The following is a 26,584-nucleotide window of genomic DNA, read 5'->3' as shown; positions in this document are numbered from 1 at the left end:
ACCCTGAAGACCCCTGCCTTAGCCCCTGGCCTCCTGTGAGAGCAACCAAGTTGTCCCCATCTCTAGCATCCCAGCAGCTATTTCTTCCTCCTCTCCGGACCTGGGGTATTAATGCTTATAGACTGTATAGTGGTACAGCGGGCTCTGGCCCCGCCCCATCCCAGGGATGCTCCTCCTTCGACCGCGCCCCGCCCCGCCTGGCCGCCCTCCCAAGCCCGTTGTTCAGCCCCGCCCCGGGCCGCGCCCCTCCGCCGATGCCGGGCTCGCTCGCTCACTCACCGCCTTCCAGGCGGGCTGCACACGGTCGCCAGGAGGCTGGTGCCCTCCGGTCACTCCGGGACCCTCCCGCTGTATCCCCTGGGCAACTGTCTCCAGGGAGACGGAGCCCGCCCCTGCCACCGACACCGGGTACGAAACCCACCTGTGCGGGTGTCTGTGGGGTCCCTGTGCCTCCCCTCTCCCACTGCCCAGATGCTCTGCCCCGCCCAGAACTGTGCTTTGTCGGCCTGGGTTTGGGTGGGCAGGGTAGGAAGTCATCTGGAGTCCAGGGTGGAGGGGTTTAGGAGTGGCAGGAGCATCGGAGGCAACAGTACCCCATTGGAGAGGCCGACCCTTACATAGGGTCGCGCCTGCCTGGGATTCCCTGGTGTGTGTGTGTGTGTGTGTGTGGTGGTGGTGGTGGTGGGTAGAGTGCTGAGTTGCATCTTTTTGTGACTCTTCGAGGATGGAATCCTGGGTGTGTCTTCAGCCGCCCTTGATGGGATGAGCGGGACCCTCAGTGTGCTCCGTATGAAGGATGCGCTTGCTTAGGGCGAACTGAGCTGTTTACTTCTCAGGAACCGAAGCAGTTCATTGCGCGCTCCCGATCCCCCCCCCCCTTCTGTCCCCGATTCCCAACCTAGCAGTCAGTCCCTCCATAGCTTTGCCCTTGAACCAAGAGGGGCTAACAGAAGTCACACCCAGGCCTGGAGATCCTGTCCATCTTCCGCCATGGGACTTACTCCTTCCTGGTGCATTTTCCCCCCGACTCCTTATCTCCAGTCCTGAATTCCTGAGGATGCAATCCTGAACTCCATCATGCTTTCTGCTTTGTGTTTCCCATTTTCAAAGCGCTTTCTTTCCGCACTTTAGGTTTCTATCATGCTTTCTGCTTTGTGTTTCCCATTTTCAAAGCGCTTTCTTTCCGCACTTTAGGTTTCTATGGGTCCGTCCTATTACTGTTTCCTATTTTCACTGGTCAGCATGTAAGTTATTTCTTCTTTTAGTCTTTGGCCAAAGCCTCGGGTGGCTCTGCTGATAGTTTCTTGGAAAGCCCCAGGGGCCTGCTTGGGTGCTGAGCTGCAGGGAGGCTGTATCCACACTCACCTGCCCAGGCTCCTGCCTCAGAGTTGCTGAGCATCCTTCCATGGTCTCTGTGCCCGCAGACTAGAGGACTTCCGTTTGGACCCTGGGAAATGTGTCTACAGTACACACTGTTTCTAGTGGACTCTTAAGAGCTTTGCTTTTGTCTTATGGAAAAGCCAGTGATCTTTTTTTTTTTTTTAAGTCTGTTTTGTGTCTGTTCTGAAGCCCTTCCCACTCAAGTTGCCCCCTGCACAGGTGCCTGGGACGGGGTAGATCAGATTCTTGGCAAGGGAGCTCCCTCTTCTCACAGCCCTCCTTCTCATCTGCAGCCCCAAAGGGATGGCTTTTCCTTTAGACTTGGTTTTGAAAACAGATCTACGTGGGGCGTCAAGGTCTAAAGTTCAGGAGCCTACTTTTTTTTTTTTTTTTTTTTTTTTTTTTTTTTTGCTCAGATCAGCTCTGAAAAGACGATCTGAGTCACCTGTATGTACCCCTGCTTCAGTTTGGGAAATGCTTCTGTATCACCGAAGGCAGCTGGGGTGACATTGAGAAAGGCTGTCCCAGCAGAGTGGGACTAGTTTAAAAGAAAGGGAACCGAGGTGAAATGGCTCCCTTTGGTGCCCGGAGCTTTCTGCATTTTAGGTGAACACTCCCACTGACCTATGTCCACCGCCCTGCGATACATCCCGTACCAGGACGCACTGATTTCTGAAAGTCTGAGTTTCAAATACTCTTCCCTGCTTTCAGCCTGGTCAGAGGATAAGGAGCTGAGAGTCCGGCAGAGGTGGGATGCCGCTCACTGATGGGAAAGCACCTTTAACCTCCCAGGCGGAAGGGCCGCGGCTGCTCTTTCTTGGCCCATCCCAAAAAGGTAGGTTGGGGGTGACATGTAGAGGAAGGAAGAGATACTGTGTCACAGATGAGAATGTCTGTGGCTTGTCCCTGGGAGGAGCCTTCTCAAAGGGAGAGAATGGAATGGAGGCTGGGGGTGTAGCTGGGTGGCAGCATTAAGTAGGGACTTCAGTGTCTACAGAGCCTTGGATGGTCACAGGATCAAGGTTTAGGGGTTTCTTTTGAGTTTCTGGGCCATTGACTTGGAAGAAAAATGCTGTATGTTCGAATTACCTGGTCCCCAGTTTGTGGAACTGTTTGGGAAGGATTGGGAGATGTGGTCTTATAGGAGGAGTGTGTCACTTGGAGCAGGGGTTGAGGTTTCGAAAGACTCAGGCCATTCCTAGTGTCTCTGCCTCGCGGTTGTCTCAAGATGTGTGCCCTCAGGTTTTCCAACACGGTACCTGCCAGCCTCCTGCCATGCTGCACACCACTGTGGCCATGGACTCTGCCCTCTGAGACCAGAAGCCCCAAATAAACTCTCCTATAACTCACCGTGGTTATAGTGTCTAGCTACAACACTACAAAAGTAACTAAGACACCTGCCATCCAGGCAACAGGCGGCTGGTGTGCTTACTGAGCTCTGTGATGGAGAAATCTGTGGCCCTCTTGCAGTCTTTGTGGGTGTATGATTGTTCTTTGTGCACAGAGAATATATGCCCGCTGTCGTTAGATCAGGCAGGACCTGTGCCATGGATGAAGCTTCCCCCCAGCCTCATCATCTCTAGGCCTTTCTTGTTGCTTGCTAAACCTCTTTGTTGGCTGGGGATCGCTTTCAAACTTAAACTATTAAGCAAAAAATTAAAGTTGGGAGTAGGTAGAAACAGAACCACCACACTGAAACTTAGTTTCCAAAATGCCTTAAAATGTTTTACAATTATTATTGTGTGGGTTGGACACAATTCTGCCATGATGGTGTGTGTACAGGGGTCAGTTTTGGGGAGTTGTTTTTGTTTCATGTTTATGTGGGTTGAGAGGTGTAAACTCAGGTGACCAGCATTGCACAATAAATATCTTCACCCTTCATCTCCATGGCTCAGGAAATACCTTTGATAATAATTTTAGCACATGCCTTTAATCCCAGCTCTGGGGAGGCAGAGCAGACAGATCTCTGTGAGTTTGAGGCCAGCATGGTCTACAGAGCAAGTTTCAGGACAGCCAGGGCTACTCAAAGAAACCTGTCTAAAAAACAAAATCCAAAAAACCCAAACAATAACAACAAAAGTATTTATTTTTGTTTTATGTGTATGAATCTTTGCCTGCATGTATGGTGTGATCACAGTGGACATGGAGGCCGGAAGAGGGCCAGGGAGGCTGGAAGAGGGCCAGGGATTCCCTGAGCCTGGAGTTATAAGCCTTCTTGGAACAATACAGCCATTACAATACGAACTCTCACAGTGGCCTGTCCATAGTCAGCCATGGCTGGAGGAGAGGCTTGGGGGCTCTGCCTGTCACTGTGGACTGTTTGCTAGTGATAGATACAGGGAAAGGGGGAGTCATTGCCTTCATTTGTGTGTTCACTGGAGACTACAAGGCTCCAATGAGTACTATTGTTCTGGTTAAATTAAATGGGTCAGAAAACAAAACCAAAAGTCATCAGTCAGGGAAAAGATCTGGTAGGGAGGAGGGGAGTCGATAGGAATTGGAGGGAGATGTAAAAAAAAAAAAAAATAGTTGGGAGAGTTAGCTCAGTGCTTAAGAGTACTTTGTGCTCTTCCAGAGGACCCGGGTTCAATTCCCAGTGCTCACATGACAGCTCAAAAGTGTCTGCAGCTCCAATTCCAGGGAATCTGGCGCCCTCACACAGACATGCATGTGGAAGACACCAATGCACATAAAAATAAATAAATAAATCTTAAAAAAAAAAAGGTTGAAAGACCCAGACACTTGACAGAGGATGACAGAAACATGGCAATGTGGCTTCCACCCGGTCGCTGGGCAGGGCCTCCCAAATCCTCTCTGTGATCTCCCAAGGAAGTGGCCACCATCACATCCTGATATTGATTGTGGCTCATGAAGCCCTTTGCACAGGGAACCCTACCAGCGTTCGAGTGGGTTAGTGGTGGTGTGACTCTGAGAAGTCACACTCAGTATCATGTTTCAAATGTTTGTCCCCAACTGGTGGCACTCTTCTGGAGCCTGTGGAGGCCTTTGGGAAGTGAAGCATGGCTAGCAGAAGCAGGTCGCCAGGGGTGAGGGCGGGACCTGCCCCTGGATTTTTCTGTGCTGTCTTTGTCTTTCTGGATCTGCTATGATATGAACAGCCTCTGCCACAGGCTCCTGCAGCCATGAACTAGCTGTTCCACCATGCCTATCCAGCTGTGATGGACCGAGATCCCCGGAACCGAGTCAAAGGAAGTCTTTCCTTCCTAAGTCGTTTCTGCAAGGCATTTTGTCATAGCAAAACAAAAGTAGCTAGTACCATGCCTGGCAGACTGGGATGGTCCTATGCAGTTAAATTCTTAGCCGGAACCACCCAGACAGACAGACAAAGGAAACCAGATGTTACTACATGGCTGTTTTAAAAGGAGTGAAAGGCTCTTGTGAATATAAACTAAGGTAGGAGGGGCTGGGACATAGCTCAGTTGGCAGAGTATTTGACCACGATGCATGGAGGAGCCCTAGTTCAGTCCCCAGCACTGCATAAACGAGGTTGTCGTGGGGCACGTTTGTCATCCCAGCATTCGGGAGGCAGGTGAGCCAGAAGTTCAAAGTCATTCTAGTAGCATATTCCAGACTGCCTTAAGAGTCTGTCTCAAATAAACCAACCCCAATGGCATCAGAGATGATGAATTAAAAAAAAAGATTATTACTTTTATTTTTGAAACAAGGGCTCTCTATGTAGTCTAAGCTGGCCTCCAACTCACAGAGATTGACCTGCCCTTGCCTCCTAAGTGATGAGATTAATGGCGTGTGCCACTGCACCCAGCTTTATTATTACTATTATGTGTGGGGAATGTGGGGGGCTATGTTTGTATGTGGGGTAAGTGTGTGTGTATTTGGTGTGTGTGTATATATGGGTGTGTGTTGTGTGTGTGGTGCGTATGTGGAGGTATCGGTATGTGTGTATGTGGTATGTGTATGGGGGTTATGTTGTTGTGTGTGTGTGTTGGGGGGTTATGTGTGTTGTGTGTGTTGGAGGGGTTATGTGTGTTGTGTGTGTGTTGGGGGGTATATGCACATGAATGCAATGTCCTTGGATCCAGGTTAGAGGCTTCAGGTCCCTGGAGCTGGAGTCACAGGTGGTTGTGAGCCGCCTAGTGTGAGTTCTGGGAATCAAACTCATGTCCTCCGGAAGAACAGTGAGTCCTCTTAACCACTGAGCCATCTCTCCAATCCCAGCTTTGGGGTTTTGAAAGAGGGTCTCACTATATGACTCTGGCTGGTCTAGGAGTCTCTGTGTATACCAATTGGCCACAAACAGGGCAATCCTCCTGCCTCTGCTTCCTGAGTGCTGTGATTACAGCTTTGTATCTCTATACCTAGGTTTTATTCATTTTTAGAGGCAGGGAGGGTCTCACTATATATAGCCCAGGCTGACCTTGAACTCATGACCCTCCTGCTTCTGCCTCTTTGGTGCTAGGATTGTAGTTGTATGCCATTATGTCTGGTTGACTTAAGACTTTTTAGACGTGAATTTTCTGATATATGATACATACCTTTTTAAGTCTTTTTGAGGAAGTGATGGAAGGAAGACTTCCACTAATGTAAGAAAAAAAAAACAAAGAAGGTGAACCAGACATCATACCTTTGTCTCAATACCTGGGAGGCTAAGACTAGAGGTCAGTCTGGGCTACAAAGCAAGAAGAAAAACTGAAAGCAAATGGAAACAATGTACAACTGTGTCTATTTCTCATTTGGCTTGGCTGCTCAATGGCTTTCAGTGTTTCAAATGCTATGGTTGAGTTTTGGGAATGACTTGAAAACATCACTCAGTTAAATTTTGTTTTCAGTTGCTATAACTAAATACCCATGGCAGGCTACTTACAAAGAAGAGATGTTTATTCAGTCTGTAGTCTTGAGGGCTGAAGGTTCAAGGTCCAGTTGCTCAGTTGTTGGTTCAGACTCCAAACCTAATGCCGGATGGCTTTGAGGCAGGAACAAGATCAGGAGGGAGAATTCCTAGCATTGAACTGGACTCAAGAGCAAGGGGCAGGGGTAGCTCTCCTTTCCCGGCCATTTCCCTGAGGACCTAGGACTGTCACCTGGTTCCTACCATGTTCCTAACACCTAGTCCTTGTTTTACCCATCATACTGGCTCCTTCACTTGCTAGAGCCTTCTCTTTAATGTGACTCACCCATGGATGGTTCCATCCCGCCCCTCCATGTGCAGGACAACTCCCTGCAAGTCCCTTTCTGTTTCAATCCAGATCCTAGGCTCTGTGAAATCATCTTGTTCATTCCATTTCCTTTTGGTTTTCTGTCTCCTTATCCCATTAGACTAAAATTCCCCCTAAGAGGCTGGGTGATGCCTGTCAGCTGCCTGCTGGACACGTGAAAATGAACTCTTAGTGTAAATGCGCCCACGAGGGTGGCTCTTCGCATCCCTTCCTGAGGGCCTCCAGGGCCGTGTTTGGGATCTCTGAGCTTTTCTTGGCATCCGCAGCAGGATAACTATCTTGAGAATGTCCCTTCTTAGGGAGTGTCCTTGGAGAATTGCTGTGAGGTGACCCTTGGGGTAAAAGAGTCCATACTTTTGGACTCTGCCTTGATGTGCCCACCTGTGCTGGTTTTCCATATAGGTTGATCATGGCTGAGAAATGGACACCTTGGTTAGAAGGGCTTCCTGAGGTTGAGGGGTGCCTACAAATAGGCCCCTTGCCAGTGCTGCTGGCTTCACCAGCCACACAAGTGTCCTTGCATGGTGCCTCTCTGTTCATGGTTGAGGTGGATGCCAGTCTTAGATACATAGCTTATGCATAGTCACCTTCTAGAAGTTTCTGTGACTCAGATCTTGGACTAATCAAATTGTTTTTGACCCTGAAATGCGGGCTTTGGACAGATGGCTTATCTGTGGGCTCAGTATGAGTGTCCTGTCACTCTACAGACATGCAGGGATGACTCCCGGGGGAGTCTTTACTCTCTTGTTCTAGGGTGACTCTGGGTCCCCTGTGCAGTGGCACTGAGGGAGCCTGACATAGCTTTCCCAGGGTTCCTTGCCTCGGGGGAGAGATGGTTATCACTCAGAGAAGCAGGACACTACTTCCCTTCTTTTCCTTGTTGCCTGTCCCCAGTGTGGCCTGGTGAGGTGACTCATGCGTTCCCATAGGAAGCCATTTCCCAGCTCATGACTGCAGGACCCCGAAGATTGTCTTTATGTTGACAAGGACTCGGGAAAATCAGCCACATTTGCCGTGGACTCCAGGAAGAAGTGGAGTTTAACAGTTCAGAGATCTGGTCACTGAGAGATCCGGGAGAGGTCCGTGAAAATGGCAATGAACTGAGTTCCAGGGCTGTTGCACAAAGAAACCCTATCTTGCAATCCCCCAAAGGCAAAGAACTCCCCAGGAGCCCCAAGTTTGGAGCAAGACTGCATCCAGCAGGGCATTCCTTGCTTGTAGGCTTCTGTGAAGTCTCCTGGGGTCCCTGAAGCATTCCTGGATGCTGATGGTAGCCCAGGCATGTCTGTTAAAGTCTTTGTAGAAAATTCTCCTGGATCTATATGTGTCCACAGGTATGTGCACAATCATACAGATGTGTGTGGAAGTCAGAGGACAACCTCAGGTCCTGTGTCCTAGGAAGGTTTCCACCAACACCTTCACCAGCTGAGCTCCAGGGTTCACCGTCTCCTCCTCCAGTCCCATGTAGCCAGCTTTGCTCTGCCCAGATTTTTATGTGGTATCTGAGGCCTCTGGATCTCAAGGCAGGTGCCTTATAGGCTGAGCCTCTCCCCAGATCCCATCTCTGGTGGACCTTTAAGACTCAGAGGTCAGGGGCTGGAGAAATGGCTCAGCGGCTAAGAGCACTGGCTGCTCTTCTAGAGGACCCAGGTTCAATCCCCAGCACCCACATGGCAGCTCACAACTGTCTGGGGGATATGACACCTTCATACTAGTGCATATAAAACAAAGCTAAAATAATAATAATAATAATAATAATAATAATAATAATAAAAAGACTCAGAGGTCAGATCCTACATGTCCCTCTCCAGTCAGAGAACACTGGCTGGGGACACCCAGGAAGTTGATAGGAGACTCATAAATCTACCGCAGTGCTATCACATAGCTGATTTTGTGGCCCACGTGGCACAAGTTTGAGAGGTTGAAAGAATGGGCCAGGCCCTGTCCTGTGACACTTTCCCAGACATTTCTGGAATGACTTAGGTGTAGACTGAGAAGCAAGGACAGATGTCTGAGATTTGGGTATTGCTCAAGCTGTCTTGCAGTGACACCTCCCCCAGTGACTTGGGACAGTCCTGGCCCCCACTGACTCTTCGCCTAAGCTGCTTCATCTGCCTTCCTGGCTCATCACCCGATGGCAGCACAGAGGGCAGGAATTGTGTGTCAGAGGCAGCCAGCGTGCAAGGCAGCAACTTTCTAAACAGGAAGAGTTGAAAGGGGAAGGCTTCGTTCGTGGAAAAAGATGTTTGGGGGGGGGAGGTGTCAGAGAAACCAGCTGGTGCGGCTTGGGGGTTGTGGGGGGGGGAGAGCGAGAGCCGGGCAAGCCTGACAACTTGAGTTCGGGTCCCTGGAAGCCATGTAAAATGTCGTATGCAGTGGGAACTGGAAAGATGGGAAGGAGAAACAGAGCTGGCTGCCAGCACCATGGCAGAAGGGTTGGAGCAATGCAGCACAACAGAAACAAGAATCAAGTAAATAAATAAATAATGAGTAGATGTAATTAATTGTTGTAAAGAAGGGCTTCCCCTGTGTCTAGCCGACTGGCCTAGAACTCGCCATGTAGAGCAGGCTCAGAGGTTCATCCACCTCTGCCTTCTGGCTAATTAAAAAAAAAAAATCAAGCCCAATTCAAATGCTGTAATTTAAAAGGCAACCCCAGAAAGGAATAAGAGCTAGCTGTTGTGTGTGGCTGAATCCAGGGGCTCAAAGGTGCCCTGGGGTGGGGGTGGGGTGCTTGGGGGGCAGAGAGCTGACTCAGCAGTTAAGAATGAGTACTTTCCTACAGCAGGCCAAGTTCAGCTTCCAGCACTCATGTCAGATGCTCATAACTGCCTGGAACCCCAGGTCTAGGGAATCTAAACCTCCAGGGGCACTGGTGTTCACACCCACACAGCCATGCACACATACCCGTACTTTACAGATGAGAGAGAGACACAGAGAGAGCGCGCCTCAATCCATCATTATAGGGACGGGGATGATGGTGCATGCCTCCAAACTCTGTCCCCGAGAGAGAGGGGGAGGATGAAACTCCATGGGAGGACAAGCCTGGGTCATAGACTATCTTTCCTTTTGAGACAGTGCCTCATGTGTCCCAGGTTGGCCTTGAACATGTGTGTGTTTGTTTTCATTCCAAGTTTCTATATCTCAGCTTTCTGTCCATGAGTCACTGTTGCCATTTCGAGTATCTGTAGATTCATTTGTCCCCGCTACCACCTAATTGTCAATTGGGGAAGGTAGCTTGCATTCTACCACTGATCTGTACCAAGGAGTGTCCTGTGGGGCGACTATACAACGATGCCTTAAGCTCTCTTTTGTGTGTCTTTGGCAATGTCTGTACTCTGTACAATGTCTGTTGGTTGTGTACCTGGGCCTGCACTTTGATTGGCTTGGTCCCGGGGCACAGGCAGGCTCTGCTCCCAGTAGAGCCCAACAGCTTGCCTCAACGGCTCTACCACTGTGAATTCTTGGTGTAGTTCTGGATCTGCTTCTCTTTCTGTCACAACCTACTGGAAAGGGAAGGTTCTAGACTTCTCCCAGGGAAGAGAGAAGGGTTCCCCCTTTCTCCTGTCTGTCTCGATGCTGGGCCGTGCACACCACATGGTCCTCCCCATGGTTGGCTGAGGTTGTTTATGACTTCGTTCTCTGCCGCCAGCTGGGTAAATGCAGCTGAACCCTTCCTTTCCACAGGGCTGAGGAGCAAGAGAAGAAAGTGTTTGCTCTCCTCAGACCCCGACCTTTGGGTAGGCTCCTCAGAAAGGCAGGCCTCTGTGTTCCCCTGACCAGAAGCACACTGGCTTCCCAAGCAGTCTAGCATTGTAGATGGAACCCCCAGATTCCTGACTGCACCCCCTCCCCCGTTTTCAATAAAAAACGGAAGACTTTGGCCTCAGAAAGAGGAACCCAAGTAGGACGTGGTTACACTCAGAGGAAGTGGCAACCAGCAGCAGGGGGGTGGGGTAGGGGGTTGGGGGTTGGGGGGCACAGGAGGCAGCCTGATGCTGGGGCAGCTGCTAGCTGCTGTCCAGAGTTAGGCCCAGCCCAGTTAGTACCGCCATCTAAAGGATAGCTCTCAGAAACCAAACATCATTTAAATCCAGAAGAATGCGGCCTTGTGGTGGGCACGGAAATGTTCTTTTGTTTTGGTATTGGGCTCCAGTTCATGGCCTCAGTCGTGGCAAGCATGGTGCTCTTTCTTTCTCTCCACCACACACCCCCTACTCAGGAGTCTTTTTTTTTTTTTTTTTTTTTTTTTTTAAAGACAGGGTCTCATGTAGTTCAGGCTGGCCTTGAACTTGCAATGTAGTAATTGAACTCCTGATCTTTCTGCCTTTGTCTGCCAAGTGCTCAGTTTGTCCACCTGGTGCTGGGAATTGAGCGTAGGGCTCTGTGGATACTAAGCAAGTACTCTACCAGCAGAACCACACCCTAGGCCTAGAATCTGAAGATCTCTCTTTTTTAATAATAAAAGTTGGCTGGGCACAGTGATGGCACACATCTTTAGTACCAGCACTCAAGAGGCCGAGGCAGGCAGATCTCTGTGAGTTTGAGGCCGGCCTGGTGTATACAGTGAGAACCTGTCTTTAAAAGCAAAACAAAATAATAAAAATAAAAAAAAAAAAACCAATTTTATGGTTTGCAGGGCAGTGGTGGGGCACGCCTTTAATCCCAGCACTTGGGAGGCAGAGGCAGGTGGATCTCTGTGAGTTCGAGACCAGCCTGGTCTATAGAGCAAGTTCCAGGCAGGCTCTAAAGCTACAGAGAAATCCTGTCTTGAAAAAACAAAAGCAATTGATTATATAAACATTAACCCTTTTGTTTTCTGCTCAGCCTGAAACTGGAAACCATAGCATCCCCCACCCTCACCCTAGGCTGCGTGGTGGGGGGGAGCAGAGAATGCCCGAGGGAGGAGTGCTGTGAAATGATGTTGTCTTGATATGACGTGGCTGTTGCATGCACGACCGTGAAGCAGCCGCCCGTTACTTGAGTGAGATCTGCACAAGACTGGGTCTGTCGGCATCCCATCGTGCTGGCAGCCCGAGGCTGTGAAGGCCCACTAACCTGGAAGTTTAAAGCGTACAGGACATACTAGGGATTGCTTGTGGGTACACACTACTATAAGTATAAAAACATGTATGCAAATGATAAGTGCCTGGGTTCCAGGTTTTGGTGACCTAGAAGGGGAAGGCTGGTGGGGGGGAGGGGATTTGGTGACGGGGAGTGTAGGTGGCACACACACTCCTTGTGTCCTGTTATGTGTAATGTTTTGTAATTACCATGGCGCCGTGGTATGGGCAGGGAATGACAGAGGGGTTGGTTAGCATGATAGATATTGTAAATTCTTAGATAAAGTTGTTTATTCTCTGTCTTTCTGTGTGTCTCTCTCTGTCTCTGTCTCTCTGTGTGTATCTCTCTGTCTCTGTCTCTGTGTGTGTGTGTGTGTGTGCGTGTGCGTGCGCGCGCGCGTGACCTCATGGACCCCAAGCAGGTTTGACCTTTTCTGATCAGTGCCCTTCACCTCCCACGTATTGGAATTGTAGGCAGGCCTGGCTAGTCAAAGCTGTTTTTAAGCTAATTGGTTTCTGGCTAGGAAGTTTTTAGAGTTGTAGGCTTTGGTCTTCATTTCTCACATGATTGGCCATTCTTCCTGTGTCCTCTGGGTCATCTATTGGCCATAATGTGCTCTTTTGGCCTGTGACAAGTCCACCTGTAATGAGTTACCTCAGCCCAGAGAGCTGTCTCAGATGGTGTGTCCCTCTGTGGCCTGGATCTGGCCGGTTCTACTTTCCAAAGTCCCTGTCCAGCACAGCAGGGCCAGCTCATTCTGTCTCTTTCTTTCCCTCAGGACAGTGGGCCTCAGAGCAGTAAGGCAACAGAATGCCCCCCGGGGTGGACTGCCCCATGGAGTTCTGGACCAAGGAGGAGAGCCAGAGCGTGGCTGTTGACTTCTTGCTGCCCACGGGGGTCTACCTGAACTTCCCGGTGTCCCGAAATGCCAACCTCAGCACCATCAAGCAGGTACAGCCTCCACCTTAAGGCCAGCTCTCAGAATCCCTGGGTGTAAATGTAAACTGTGTGTGTGTGTGTGTGTGTGTGTGTGTGTGTGTGTGTGTGAGCCAGGGAAGCCTGGGCTATCACTTTTCACATGCTGTACACCATGTTTTCCTTTTTTTTGGGTTTCTAATACAGGGTCTCATTGGAGTAGGCTAGGCCGGCTGGCCAGCAAGTCAAAAGGAGGTACCTTCTTGGCTTCTTCAGTGCTGGAATTACAGAAAAGTACCAGCATGCCCTGCTGCTGTTTTGTTTTAAGATTTACTTATTTTGCTAGGCAGTGGTGGTGCACCCCTTTAATCCCAGCACTCAGGAGTCAGAGGCAAGAATACCTCTGTGAGTTCAAGGCCAGCCTGTTCCACAGAGAAGCCCTGTCTTGAAAAACAAAACAAGACTTAATTATTTTTATTTTATGTGTAGCCACCATGTGTGTGCCTGGTGCCGACCAGGTGCTAGAATAGGGGTTTGGATCCCCTGAAACTGGAGTTACAGATGGTTTTGAACCACCATGTGGTTGTTGGGAACTGAACCCAGGTCCTCTGGGAGAGCAGCCAGTGCTCTCCAGCCCCCACCCCGCCCCCTCACCCCCTTAACTGTGTTTCGGAGGGACGGACTCAGGAGAAGTGGGTGCCATGCGCTTCACTGGCTGAGCTGTCACCCTCAGCCCTTAGATGGGAATTTTACAAGATAAAATTTCTAAGAATTGTTTAAAAACCTGTGGTTAAACTCCACTTATCATTCCAAAGCCAGCTTCCCCTTTGACAGTAAGCATTTTCCTTCACTAGATTACTTACTAGATTGCGAGCCAGTGTCAAGGCTGCCTCTCTCTGGCTGGTCTCTCATCCTACCCATGATGTAGTGGTCATTTTTGGAACTACCCTATCTGCAGTGCTTAAGGGCCTTGTGGCCTATTCCTAATTAGAGCCGTCAGCACCGCAGTGAGCACCATTGTTAAAAAGGGGTTTGGGTGTTAATGAATCATTTTCAGGGTGATTTGCTGAATCAAAGCATGGCACACACCTGAACTGCATTTGGTAGATGCTGTCTGTGACTTTGAAAGGGTTTGTGGAACCCACTAAGTGTGGCATTTACTGGGTTAGGGTTTGAGCTACCAAAGGCTGAGACTTTACTTCAGAATTTTTATTTATTATTATTATTATTATTAGACAGGGTTTCTGTGTGTAGCCCTGGCTGTCCTGGAGCTCTCTCTGTAGACCAGGCTGGTCTTGAACTTACAGTTTGCCTGCCTCTGCATCCTGAGTGTTGGGATTGAAAGTGCATGCCACCACACCCAGAATTTTAAAAGCCATAAATGGAAAGCAGGAAAGCCAGCTATAGAAGTAAGAATTATCTCTGTGGTCCCCCTGCTTTCCTGAGCAATTTCCTTTAATATTGATTTTCCCCCACTATGAAAACAATATAGACACATTAAAATTTAGAAAAATAAGAAAAAGGACACTGTGGGTATAGCTCAGTTAGTTAGGGAGCTAAAATGCATGCTGTCCTGGGTTCAATTCCCCGCACATCATAGACCAGGTGTGTTCATACACATCTGTAATCCCAGCATTAGGAAACTGGTAGTTTTGAAATTCTGGACCATCCTCAGCCAGACAGTGAGTTCAAGAACATTCTGGCCTCCTGTCTCAAAAAAGGAAGGGCAGGCTGGTGGGACGGCTCCACTAAATTGTCCCCTGACCTCCACAAATGCAGTAGATGTGTCCTCCTCTAACACAGTAAACAAATGAACAAATAAGTGATACTGAAAATAGAGAAAGAAGAAAAAGCTACCGTGATTGAGCCATATGGTCAGCATCTGGACTAGTTCCTGCTTTTGTTTTTTAATTACAAATTTTAGATTTGCTTGTTTATGTATGTAACTTGCACATATGTGTGTGCCATGGTATGCATTTGGAGATCAGAGGATAGCTTGCAGGAATCTAGCATCATCTTCTATCATGTGTGTTCTGGGGATCAAGCTTGGGTTGTCAGGCTTGGTGACAAAGTGTGTCTACCTGACAAATGTTCTTAACCTCGGAGCCATCCCTCCAGCCCCTTCTCTCTCTCTCTCTCTCTCTCTCTTTTATTTTCTGAATGGACATTGTAACACCTTGATGTTGGCTACAAACCTGATATAAATACACTCCAGCTTGGCAGTTCAGGCCTGTGGTTCCAGCACTTAGAAGCAGAGGGAGAGGGATGATTAGCAGCCAGGTCTACAAAGTGAGTGACCATAGTGATATCCATAGCGATTGTCTGGGGCTGTGCCAAAGCCACACCTGGTTGTTCCTCTGGGCGGTCAGAGATCATCCATGAACTCCATGGAGGAGATGTAGGACCCAGTGCCCTGCCCCCAGTCTCAGCAAACCCTGACACCCTGCGCAGAGAGCAGACACAGTCCTCAGGGTGTGAGCTCTTGCCTTCTTGGGGTCTCCCTGTGTCTCCGGAGGTGTCTTGGAGGGGCTCACCATGACCCTCTCTCCCAGGTGCTGTGGTATCATGCACAGTATGAGCCTCTCTTCCACATGCTCAGTGACCCTGAGGCTTATGTGTTCACCTGTGTGAACCAGACAGCCGAGCAGCAGGAGTTGGAGGATGAGCAGAGGAGGCTGTGTGACATCCAGCCCTTCCTGCCTGTGCTGCGCCTGGTGGCCCGAGAGGGTGACCGCGTAAAGAAGCTTATCAACTCCCAGATCAGCCTTCTCATTGGCAAAGGTACATGCTTTGGGCAGGGAGATGCTGGGGCTGACCCCACGTGATCTGGCATTGCGATGGTGCTCACCTCCTCCCCACCCCCACCCCGCATCCCCAAAGGTCTCCATGAGTTTGATTCCCTGCGGGACCCAGAAGTGAATGACTTCCGCACCAAGATGCGCCAGTTCTGTGAGGAGGTTGCTGCTCACCGCCAGCAGCTGGGCTGGGAGGACTGGCTGCAGTACAGCTTCCCCCTGCAGCTGGAACCCTCGGCACGGAGTTGGCGGGCTGGCGTACTCCGTGTCACCAACCGAGCCCTGCTGGTGAATGTGAAGTTCGAGGGCAGTGAGGTGAGCCGTGCGTGTGTGGCTTCAGAACCCTAGGTCTGGGTGCTTCGTCCAGCCTGCCACGCCCCTGGGGGACCTTCTCCTGTGAAAGTCCTCTGTCCTTCTCCCCATAGCAGAAGGTGGCATTTGCCAGGACTCCATGAATACCAAAGGGCTTAGCTGGTTGTCTCACCAGACAAATTTGGAGTTATTTTACATGTATGAATGTTTTGTCTCATGTATGTAAGTGTACAGCATTCATGTCTGGTGACCACAGAGGTCAGAACTCTCTAGAACTGGAGTTAGAGATGGTTGCGAGCTGCCATGTGGGTGCTGGGAACCGAACCCAGGTTCTCTGTGAGAGCAGCAAGTACTCAGCAAGCACTGTCCCTCACCAGGCAGATTTGACCATGCAGAGTGACCGGATGGTGTCAGCCGATCTCCCGGCCACCACCCAGTTCACCCTGATCGGTGAACACCTAGACGCGCTTTAGAGATGGGGCGCTCTCACAAGCAGCCCTGCCTCTGTGCCCCAGAACCACAGGGACTACAGAGCAGAAGGCTGACCCCCTTCTTCCTACAGGAGAGCTTCACCTTCCAGGTATCCACCAACGACATGCCCCTGGCACTGATGGCCTGCGCCCTCCGAAAGAAGGCCACGGTGTTCCGGCAGCCTCTGGTGGAGCAGCCCGAGGACTACGCACTTCAGGTGAATGGGAGGCATGAGTACCTTTATGGCAACTACCCGCTCTGCCAGTTTCAGGTGAGTCCTGTGTGCAGCGTCACCTGCACGTGGCCCGGGGTGTGTGTGTGTGTGTGTGTGTGAGGGGGGCGGGGGACGGACACCGGGGAACTAGAGTTAGCCTCTCTGACCACACTGACAAAGCAGCCTTTGTAGTCACCATGAGAGCATCCCCTTGCTGAACTGGTCCTCTGTGAGCACGAGGAGGGACCCCCATCTTTAGGGGGAACTAATGGAGGCCCCCTCCTGAGGTTTGGGATAGGTATTACCAGCTTGGGGAGTTCCTGGCAGCCAGTAATCTGGGACCCTCCCCCTGCACCCCCATCCCAGTACATCTGCAGCTGCCTGCACAGCGGACTGACGCCCCACCTGACCATGGTCCATTCCTCCTCCATCCTTGCCATGCGGGATGAGCAGAGCAACCCTGCCCCCCAAGTCCAGAAACCACGCACCAAACCTCCCCCAATCCCTGCTAAGAAGGTGAGACAATGTACTTCCTTCCCTGTGTCCCCCCCCCCCCCGGGTCAGCTGGGAGGCACAGCAGGGGGGGCCTGGGTTCAGGGGCCCTTGGTGAGTGATGGGTGTCCTTTTGGGATTTGTGTGAACTGCAGGAGGATCGGGGGCCCTTGTGCATGTGCACAACAGGTCTCCTAGTAAGTCAGTGTTGGGGACAGGTGTCTGAGATTGCCACCAACCCTGCCTCCCTACTTCCCCAGCCATCCTCTGTGTCCCTGTGGTCTCTAGAGCAGCCATTCTGCATCGAGCTAATCGAGGGCAGCAAGGTGAATGCGGATGAGCGGATGAAGGTAGGGGCTCCCGGCCAGGTGATGGAGCCACTGTTTGCTATACAAACAAGGTGGTTGTGGCCAGGACGGGTGGCAGCGGAAGAAGAGTGGGAAGATGTCACACGAAAGCCACCTGACCACATTACCCAGCATCCCTGACTGGAGTGGTTGTAAGCTGCTTCAAAACAGGAAGAGGGGAGTGGGGTGGGCCAGGCAGCCAGAGACTGATTCGTGGAAATCAGGCAGAGCCGATTTCTGTGTATTTGACTTTGGTGGAGGTTGGGGGTGGGGGGTAAAAAGAGGTGTCTGGGGAGGTGTGAGGAGCGAGGAAGAGCTGGCTGCATCTGGTCAGGGACGCCTGCAGCATGGATGGGTAGCTGCCTCGTCCCCTGGGGCCTGAGCTCCCTTAGGGTTGTAAAGATAGTGTAGGGGCTCTGTGCTCGTTGGCTTTTAAAAAACGCGTTCACAAGGCTCACATCCCCTTTTCTCACTGCCTTCCAGGTGGAGGCATTGTTGTTCCATTTGTGGAACAGGAAGCCCACAGAGAGGCTGGGATTCCTTCTTAGTGTCATAGTCTTACAAGCTTGGAGGGCTGGCTACCTGTGTCTGGGATGACCAACTGGCGGTGCTCCTGGATTGGAGCCCCTAAGATGCAAAAAGGCAGGCAGGCAGCTCAGGATGACAGAGCCAGCGAGCCGCTGAATTACCAAGCTGGGGCCTGGAGTGGGACAGGACGTGCCTTGAGTTCTTAGTGCACAGCTACGTGGCCTCTCTTGCCCCGTGACTACTTGTCCTTGGCCAGTGGCTTTCCCTCTGAGGAACAACACCCCCCCTCCTGCCCATGAGGAAGTAGATCCAGACCTACTTAAGGACGAGGACATTTGAGGAGAACATTGGCGGGAGGAGCTGTTGAGGGATGGGGTGGTCCAGGGCTCCTGCTCCCCTTACTCTGTGTCTGGCACCCCACCCACAGCTGGTTGTACAGGCCGGGCTCTTCCATGGCAATGAGATGCTATGCAAGACCGTGTCCAGCTCAGAGGTCAGCGTGTGCTCAGAGCCCGTGTGGAAACAGCGGCTGGAGTTCGACATCAACATCTGTGACCTGCCGCGCATGGCTCGGCTCTGCTTCGCGCTCTATGCGGTCGTGGAGAAGGCTAAGAAGGCACGTTCTACAAAGAAGAAGTCCAAGAAGGCGGTAGGTAGCTCTGGCTGGGAAGAACCCAGGCCTCCCTGCAGTGCCCCACGGGCAGGCAGGCTGAGGACAGGGGTCCTGGCGGCCCTGAAACCCTGAGCCTCTCCACCACCATAGTCTGGATCCCTAACCACTGTAGGGATGCATAGCTTGCCAACAGCCTGCTTGGGACTATCTGTTCTGGGCTTGTAGTCCCTTGGGCTTTTGCAAGCAGCTCCCTGGGTAAAGTGTCCTCAGAGGGACTAAAGGGCCTGGGGCAGCTGTGGCCTTGAGTGGCTGGGTCCCCAGTCACACTTCTACAATGTCAGCTGGCCCTTGCCCTGCTGGTGCATGCTGGGAGCTGAGCTAAGTGCTGGGATCCAGCTCCCGTTTCTCTGGCAGCCAGGAGCAGGGATACTGGCCTTGCTGGATTTGCCAGTAGGACAAGGCAGTTGGTTCTTCCTCTTCTCAAACAGGGTTTTCCTTAAGTCTTCTGGGAGTCCTCCCTTGGAGCCCAGATCCCTTTCCCCACTGGGCCTTCAGGTTTTTCTACTCTGAGGTCAGCAAAAGGGGCTTTCATGACTGGCTCTAACCCACTGATGTCCTCCCCAGGACTGCCCCATCGCCTGGGCCAACCTCATGCTATTTGACTACAAAGACCAGCTCAAGACTGGGGAACGCCGCCTCTACATGTGGCCCTCTGTCCCAGGTGGGTCCAGCCCTGGGGGAGCAGCCATCAGTGGGGAGGTCCCAAAGCCAGTGACCTCATACATACAACTCCATCTATCCCCGCGTTCAGACGAGAAAGGAGAGCTGTTGAACCCTTCGGGTACAGTGCGCAGTAACCCCAACACGGAGAGCGCTGCAGCCCTGGTCATCTTCCTGCCTGAGGTGGCTCAGCACCCTGTGTACTTCCCTGCTCTGGACAAGGTCAGTGGCAGCCCTGTCCTTCAAGACCAGTGGTTCGCGGCCTTTTAACACCGTGACACTTTAATACAGTTCCTCGTGTTGTGGTGACCCCCAACCATAAAATTATTTTCATTGCTACTTCGTTACTACCGTTACTACGGTTATGAATCATAATGTAAATATCTGTGTTTTCCAACAGTCTGAGGTGATCCCTCCCTACGAAAGGGTTGCAGCCCATGGGTCGAGAAGCATTGTTCTAGACCTCTCTCAGTCAAACAGTAGACCCTGCCATCCTGGGATTTGCCCATTGCTAGGGAATATGTCATTATGCCAATTCAGGGGTTTCCAAGAGCCATTTGGGCCGCCATTGGGTAGTGTCCGATGTGGGAAAGCTGCTCCTGGATTGTCTGGCTGTGCAGTGCACAAGACGGTTTCCATGAGTGAGAATGACAAGTGCTGGGTCTGAGGTGCAGATGTCCTGCTTTGGGGCCCTCCAGGGGGCTGCCCCAAGCCCAGGGTATTGACAGCCAGGCACTTGTTGCAGATCCTGGAGCTGGGGCGTCACGGAGAGCGTGGACGAATCACGGAGGAGGAGGTGAGCTCGGGTCCTGGAAGGGGGGGATCTGGGATCGGAGATGGAGCGGAAGGCCTCACCCTGTGTGCCCTTCAGCAGCTACAGCTGCGGGAGATCCTGGAGCGGCGGGGGTCTGGGGAGCTGTACGAACACGAGAAGGACCTGGTGTGGAAAATGCGACATGAAGTACAGGAGCACTTCCCAGAGGCCCTGGCCCGCCTGCTACTGGTCACCAAGTGGAATAAACATGAGGATGTGGCCCAGGTGAGTAGAGAGGGGAGTCAGGGGAAAGAGCCGGGGGCAGATGGACGGCTGTCACCCACCCCCCACCTGACCACCAAGCTGTCCCAGATGCTCTATTTGCTGTACTCCTGGCCCGAGCTGCCTGTGCTGAGCGCCCTGGAACTGCTAGACTTTAGCTTCCCTGACTGCTACGTATGCTCCTTCGCCATCAAGTCCCTGCGGAAGCTGACGTGAGTCCTAGCTGGGTGCTAGCTCTGCGGACACAGACTCCCTTCTCTTCCAGAAGTGGGTTCTGGGTTGGGAGGAGCCTGGGCTCTGCCTCCTGCCAGCTGTAGACCATCAGCCCTCTTTCTGCGCAGGGATGATGAACTTTTCCAGTACCTTCTGCAGCTGGTGCAGGTGCTCAAATATGAGTCCTACCTGGACTGCGAGTTGACCAAATTCTTGTTGGACCGAGCCCTGGCTAACCGCAAGATTGGCCACTTCCTCTTCTGGCACCTCCGGTAGCTGAATTCACCCCAGCCTGTTCCTTGGAAACCCCATGAGGGCCACAGGGAAGGGAGACCTCAGGCTTATTGACCTCATGTTTCTAGCAAGCCCTGGGTCCCACCCCGGCTGGGGAGGGGATGTGTGGCGAGGTACGGGGCAAGACTCAGCACCGTATTTTTTTCCAGCTCTGAGATGCACGTACCATCAGTGGCCCTGCGTTTTGGCCTCATCATGGAGGCCTACTGCAGAGGCAGCACCCACCACATGAAGGTGCTGATGAAGCAGGTAAGGCTTGGGCCAGGCTCTACTTGTAGGCTTTAGAATGTTGTATCTGTCTGCCCGGTACGCACCGGGGGCATGCGCACCATCAGCCCACCTGAGGCTGGTACCCACTGCTGCCTTTCCACTGTCACCACCAGGGGGAAGCACTGAGCAAGCTCAAGGCGCTGAATGACTTCGTGAAGGTGAGCTCGCAGAAGACCACGAAGCCCCATACCAAGGAGATGATGCATATGTGCATTCGCCAGGAGGCCTACATGGAGGCACTGTCACACCTGCAGTCCCCACTCGACCCCAGCACCCTGCTGGAGGAAGTCTGGTGAGCCCCACGGCCGCCCCGCCCCCTCCCCCGCCCCACCAGGGCTCCTCCCACCCCTCCCGGCCTGCCCTGCGGAGGAGCACCTGGTAACCCCACTCTCTGGCCGGCAGTGTGGAGCAATGCACCTTCATGGACTCTAAGATGAAGCCATTGTGGATCATGTACAGCAGCGAGGAGGCGGGCAGTGCTGGCAGCGTGGGCATCATCTTTAAGAACGGGGACGGTGAGCAGGCGGGCTGGGGAACCCACCGAGGCCTTATCCATCCCTATGCTGTCTCAGGGGTGGCCCTGGAGAAATTAATTGAAAAGTTAGTTACCCTGGGACCTAAGGGCCTACACACCCGGGGATGCAGAACCTACCAGACACTTGTGGTCGCCTTCTCGCTCTGCAGACCTCCGCCAGGACATGCTGACTCTGCAGATGATCCAGCTCATGGACGTCCTGTGGAAGCAGGAGGGCCTGGACCTGAGGTGGGGGCCTGTCCCGAAGGGCACCGAAACTATCCTATCATTACCCTGTCGGTTGGGAAAGGGAGGGGCTGTTCTCGGTACAGGGAGACAACAGAAAGCTAGGAGGGGGCAGGGAAGGCGTTCGAGCAACCACCTTGCTCTCCCTCTGCACCCCCTGGCCTCCTGCTCATCTTAGTATGCAGCCGCCTTTTCCCAGGTCCTCATCATCATGGATGCCAGTGCTGGGGCCTCCCAAGTTCCCCTCCTCAGCAGCCTGAGTTGGCATCCTCTGTGGCTACTTTGAATGTGTCCCCAGGGACAGCCTTCGGTCATTACATTCTGTCGGTTCGCCTCCCCTTCATGTAGGATGACCCCCTATGGCTGCCTCCCAACTGGAGACCGCACAGGCCTCATTGAGGTAGTCCTGCACTCGGACACCATCGCCAACATCCAGCTGAACAAGAGCAACATGGCAGCCACAGCCGCCTTCAACAAGGATGCCCTACTCAACTGGCTCAAGTCCAAGAACCCGGGGTAGGTTTCAGGCCTTCTTCCTGGGAGGTGTGATATGGGAAGGGTCACCTATCAGAGATGAGGTAAGAGGAAGAGCCGTGATGTTCTCTGACAATTTGGCTCAGCTGTGGGGCCAGTCTGAGCCAGTGGCTCTGTGATGCCACTCAAAGCTTAAGGCTTCAGGAAATCCACCATTCTGAGTGGGCTCGAGTGGACTCACCTGGGATACTTTGCATGTGTTACTTGGGACAACTCTAACCACGTGGGACTTTTGTCAAGCCTAGAGGGTCTAAGATGGCTTCTGTCGAATGCCTGGAGCCTTGGTACTGCCTGTGAGCCTTACCTCTCCTCCTGGCCTCTGCACATGTAGTAGTTCAGCCCAGTTTCTCCCCATGGTGCTTACTGGAGGGAAGTGGTGGACGGGTCCAAGGCCAGGGAGGTATCCGAGGCCTAGGCTCTGGAACAGAGTGTATGATGCATTCTGTTGAGTAAAGCAAGCCGAGGGGTTAGACTCGAGAGAGAGAAACAGCCCCTACCTCCAGTAGAAGGAACTGCAGCATTGTGTGGCCATGACCTTCAACCTTGCCCACTCAGGGAAGCTCTGGACCGAGCCATCGAGGAGTTCACCCTCTCCTGTGCCGGGTACTGTGTGGCCACGTATGTGCTGGGCATCGGTGACCGACATAGTGACAACATCATGATCCGAGAGAGTGGGCAGGTAGGGAGGTGTGGGCGGGTGGCTTCCCCACGGACAGCCTAACCTCCAGTCCTGGCCTGCTGGCCCTGCCGGCCCTGTATTCAGTATCCCAGAGGATGCTATGAGCCCTGCCAGCCCTGTATTCACTATCCCAGAGGATGCTATGAGCCCTGCCAGCCCTGTATTCAGTATCCCAGAGGATGCTATGAGCCCTGCCAGCCCTGTATTCAGTATCCCAGAGGATGCTGAGCCCTGCTGGCCCTGTATTCAGTATCCCAGAGGATGCTGAGCCCTGCCAGTGTCCTCTTTGCCTGGCACTCTTGGGAAGCGCAGCTCTGTGTTCTCTGTAGCATCTTTCCCTCCTCCCTGGGTTCCTGGGGCTTGAATCCGGCTCACACCAGGCTAGGGCTCCACTCTTGAGCCCCCCCTCCGACCCCCACCCCTCCTTTCTGGCTTCTCACTCTGTGCCTTCCCTTTAGCTGTTCCACATTGACTTTGGCCACTTTCTGGGGAACTTCAAGACCAAGTTTGGAATCAACCGTGAGCGAGTTCCCTTCATTCTCACCTATGACTTTGTCCACGTGATTCAGCAGGGGAAGACCAATAACAGCGAGAAATTTGAACGGTGAGGGCCCTGCTACTGATTATCTGCCCTGGACAACAGGGACCCCCGGTGAAGGGACAAGGACCAAGGCAGCTGCCTCCCGGCCCCTCCCGTGGGAGGGCAGGGTGAGGTCAGCCTGAGGAGCCAGGAGCTTTCACACAGGGCAAAGTACAATCAGGGCCCCTGGCCTTGAGCTGGGAATGTGGCAGAGGAGATCCAGAGCCTCACCCACCCCCCTCCCTCTCCCACAGGTTCCGTGGCTACTGTGAACGGGCCTACACCATCTTGCGGCGCCACGGGCTGCTCTTCCTCCATCTCTTCGCCCTGATGCGTGCTGCAGGTCTGCCTGAGCTCAGCTGCTCCAAAGACATCCAGTATCTCAAGGCAAGTGCCCTTGTGCGGTCCCATTTGCTGGGATAGACCGTGACTGCAACCAACGTGGGGAGGAAGGGCTCATTTCAGCTTACAGCTGTGGCCCACCGTGATGGGAAGTCAAGAGAGGACACTGAAGCAGAAACCACGGTTTGCCCCACGCGGCTGCCTCAGCCTGCTTTCTTACACACTCTGGGACCACCTGCCCAGGGGGGCACCGTTCACAGCGGGCTAGGCCCTCCCACAGCAGTCTCTGATCAAGGAAACTCCTCACACACTTCACTACAGGCAGTCGGAAGGAGAAAGTTCCTCAGCTGAGGGTCTCGGCCCCTGATGACTCCAATTTGTGACAAGTTGAAAAAAAAAAAAAAAACAAAACAAAACAAAAAAAAAAAAAACAGCCAACAGCTCAAGCCAGGGTTGAGTCCGAACCTGCTGCAGGGCTGCAGGGCTCTCTGCTTCCCAAGGCCTGCCTGGGCAGTCTGGGTCCTAGAACGGCCCCATTGATAGACTTCTTGGTTCTTGGGTCCTGGTGCTGATGGGCGGGGGGGTTTCACGCCACCCTCGTCCTAGCAGGGTAGTCTCGTGGGAAGTGGCCCAGTTCACTGTGCTTAGTTGTGCTGGATTGAGATTCGGTAACATTAGTCAATCCACATGTCCCCCCCACACACACACACACATACACACACACACACACACACACACACACACACTCACACACACACACACGATCTATGTGAGCTAAGGTTTCTTCTACATCGTAGAACAGTGGGCCTTCTTCCCACACTGTTCAAGTGGAGGAGTGAGGAGGTGGCAGGTCACAGCGCTAGGCAGGGCATTCCCCAAAGGCCACCTGGCACTCCAGGGCTTCTGGCTCCTGAATCCGTGGGTGGGGGCTGGATGGGTCATCTGGGCTTGGGGTCTGAGAAAAGAGCTTTCCCTTTGAGGGGACTTAACATCCCATTAGGCATGGGTACAGAGAGAGCGGGGCCCCTCAGGGTCACCCTGTTGTGATTTTTGCCCAGGACTCTCTGGCACTAGGCAAGACGGAGGAAGAGGCGCTCAAACACTTCCGGGTAAAGTTCAACGAAGCCCTACGGGAAAGCTGGAAAACCAAAGTGAACTGGCTGGCACACAATGTGTCCAAGGACAACAGGCAGTGAGAGGCCTCTTCTCTCCTGTTCTCCAGTGGTTCCCTCCTGGCTCTCAACCCTAGAGGGAACCGGTCAGTGCCGGGACCAGGCATGCTCGGTGGTCATCAAAGAGGCCCCAGCACCGAACTGCTCCTCATGGGGACGAACCACACGGTTGCCTCCCGTTTACACTGGTTATTTATTTATGACTCGAAACGTTTAAGGGACAAAACAGCCATAAACAGAACTGTGTTTGTGGAGGGGCGGGGCGCTGTCCTTGAGACACCCCTCACCCCCCACCCGTCAGCACTGTAAGCAGCGCCTTGAGGATTGCACCCCCAGTCTTCCAACCTGCGGATCTTAGCCGGCAAAGACAGTTCCTCCTGGGGCCTTCTCCCCAGGCTCTCCAGCAGGCTGCCTGGGGCAAGTCTGGTGGCAGTCATCTGGTGCCTCCCATCCAGACAGAACACCTCAGTCCCCAACTCACCTCTGCCACCTTTGGGTGGCCCACCTTTGGCGACATCTACCAACCAAGCCTCAGGCAGCTCCCGAGGAAGCCAGAAGCCAGGGCACCCTCTACACTCAGGCACACTTGCTCTGCACTGTTTAAGTGACCTCTTGGATACGGGGACACCCTCACCTTTTATTTTCGGGTAAGAAAATGATAGCCAAACTATGTACGGAACTCTACAGCCGGGGAGAAGGACCCGCCCACCCCCCCATGTCTTGTTATGTGCCAGGCCTCAACACTCAGAAACTGTCGGCTGATTTAGCTCAGTGCTGTCACAAGTCAAGGCAAAGGCAAATCAGAATGGAGTCCTGAGCAGTGAGTGCGGGCCACACCCAAAGGCAGCTTTGTGAAAGGGAAGGGTGATCTCTCCTAGAGCTGTAGTCCCGGCCCACCCCACTCCCCATAGGCAGCTGGGGAGCCAGGTCTCCAGTGAGAGCAAGGGTGAGGGCCCAAGAAACCCAGAGTAGTCAAGGGCTTTTATCCTTGAGAAGGAATGGGTCAGAGTGACTCTAGAAACGCAGGTCTGACCCTCTTCCCGGGCTTCCCAAGCCATGCTGGCACTGGAGCAGGCACCTGGGCTTTTAGAAGCTCAGGATTGATCTGGGAACAGCATGTCCTTACTGTGCCATCCCCAGCACATCTTGATGTATCGATTGCCACCTCAGGACCTGGCTCTCTTGGTAGCATTCTGAGACCTGCAGTGTTGACAGCAGCCCAGACCATGGTTCAAGGGAGCCAGCTGCCCGCTCCCCCATGGTGATGAGCTGAGGGTCCAGCAGCAGACTGAACCTCCTCAGAGTATGTGTTTAGCCCATAGTAGCTGAAGCCCTGTCCGCCCCAGCAATTCTGATAGGAAACGAGTGTGTGTGTGTGTGTGTGCGTGTGCGCACGCATGTGTGCATGTGAAGTTATTTATTGAAACGAGTCTAGGTGCTCTCCAGTGTGGTTGCAGACTGCACACGCTCAGCCTTTGAGTTAGGTGTATGGTCTGTGCACCTGGCTGTAAGAATATTTTCTATTTTTTTAAGTCATTTTGTGTTTGTGTGGGGAAAGTGGATTTCCTTTCGTTGATGAGTGCTGAGACATTTGTGTGACCTTGCCATAACAGGTAAAGACAGGTGAAAAGAAATAAAACCCTTTTTATGTTCTTACA

The 26,584-nt window shown here is 52.5% G+C and overlaps 1 protein-coding gene across 1 annotated transcript; it reads left to right on the top strand.

Moving 5' to 3' along the window:
- Window positions 1–2,112: 2,112 nt before the first annotated feature.
- Window positions 2,113–26,584, top strand: Pik3cd (phosphatidylinositol-4,5-bisphosphate 3-kinase catalytic subunit delta). The gene is made up of 23 exons (XM_051173826.1): window positions 2,113–2,215; window positions 12,418–12,590; window positions 15,107–15,335; window positions 15,435–15,664; window positions 16,224–16,403; window positions 16,713–16,862; window positions 17,099–17,188; window positions 18,141–18,362; window positions 18,951–19,047; window positions 19,138–19,268; window positions 19,792–19,842; window positions 19,918–20,085; window positions 20,173–20,294; window positions 20,424–20,567; window positions 20,739–20,838; window positions 20,973–21,151; window positions 21,262–21,374; window positions 21,544–21,622; window positions 21,968–22,135; window positions 22,709–22,832; window positions 23,291–23,436; window positions 23,667–23,799; window positions 24,813–26,584. Exons 2-23 carry the CDS (start codon window positions 12,450–12,452, stop codon window positions 24,948–24,950), a joined length of 3,135 nt encoding a protein of 1,044 aa, XP_051029783.1. The 5' UTR covers window positions 2,113–2,215; window positions 12,418–12,449; the 3' UTR covers window positions 24,951–26,584.

This window comes from Phodopus roborovskii, unplaced genomic scaffold (genome assembly GCF_943737965.1).
Source record: "Phodopus roborovskii unplaced genomic scaffold, PHOROB, whole genome shotgun sequence".
Lineage (NCBI taxonomy): Eukaryota > Metazoa > Chordata > Mammalia > Rodentia > Cricetidae > Phodopus > Phodopus roborovskii.
Note: the sequence above shows the minus strand (reverse complement) of the source record. Positions and strands in the feature narration are given on the sequence as shown.

Bases quoted from the DNA above. Each gene is read 5' to 3' on its own strand.
- Pik3cd (XM_051173826.1), top strand. From the start codon at position 12,450: ATGCCCCCCGGGGTGGACTGCCCCATGGAGTTCTGGACCAAGGAGGAG. The intron at 21,152-21,261 runs GTGAGCCCCACG...TCTGGCCGGCAG, and splicing joins ACCCTGCTGGAGGAAGTCTG to TGTGGAGCAATGCACCTTCA. The intron at 23,800-24,812 runs GCAAGTGCCCTT...ATTTTTGCCCAG, and splicing joins AAGACATCCAGTATCTCAAG to GACTCTCTGGCACTAGGCAA.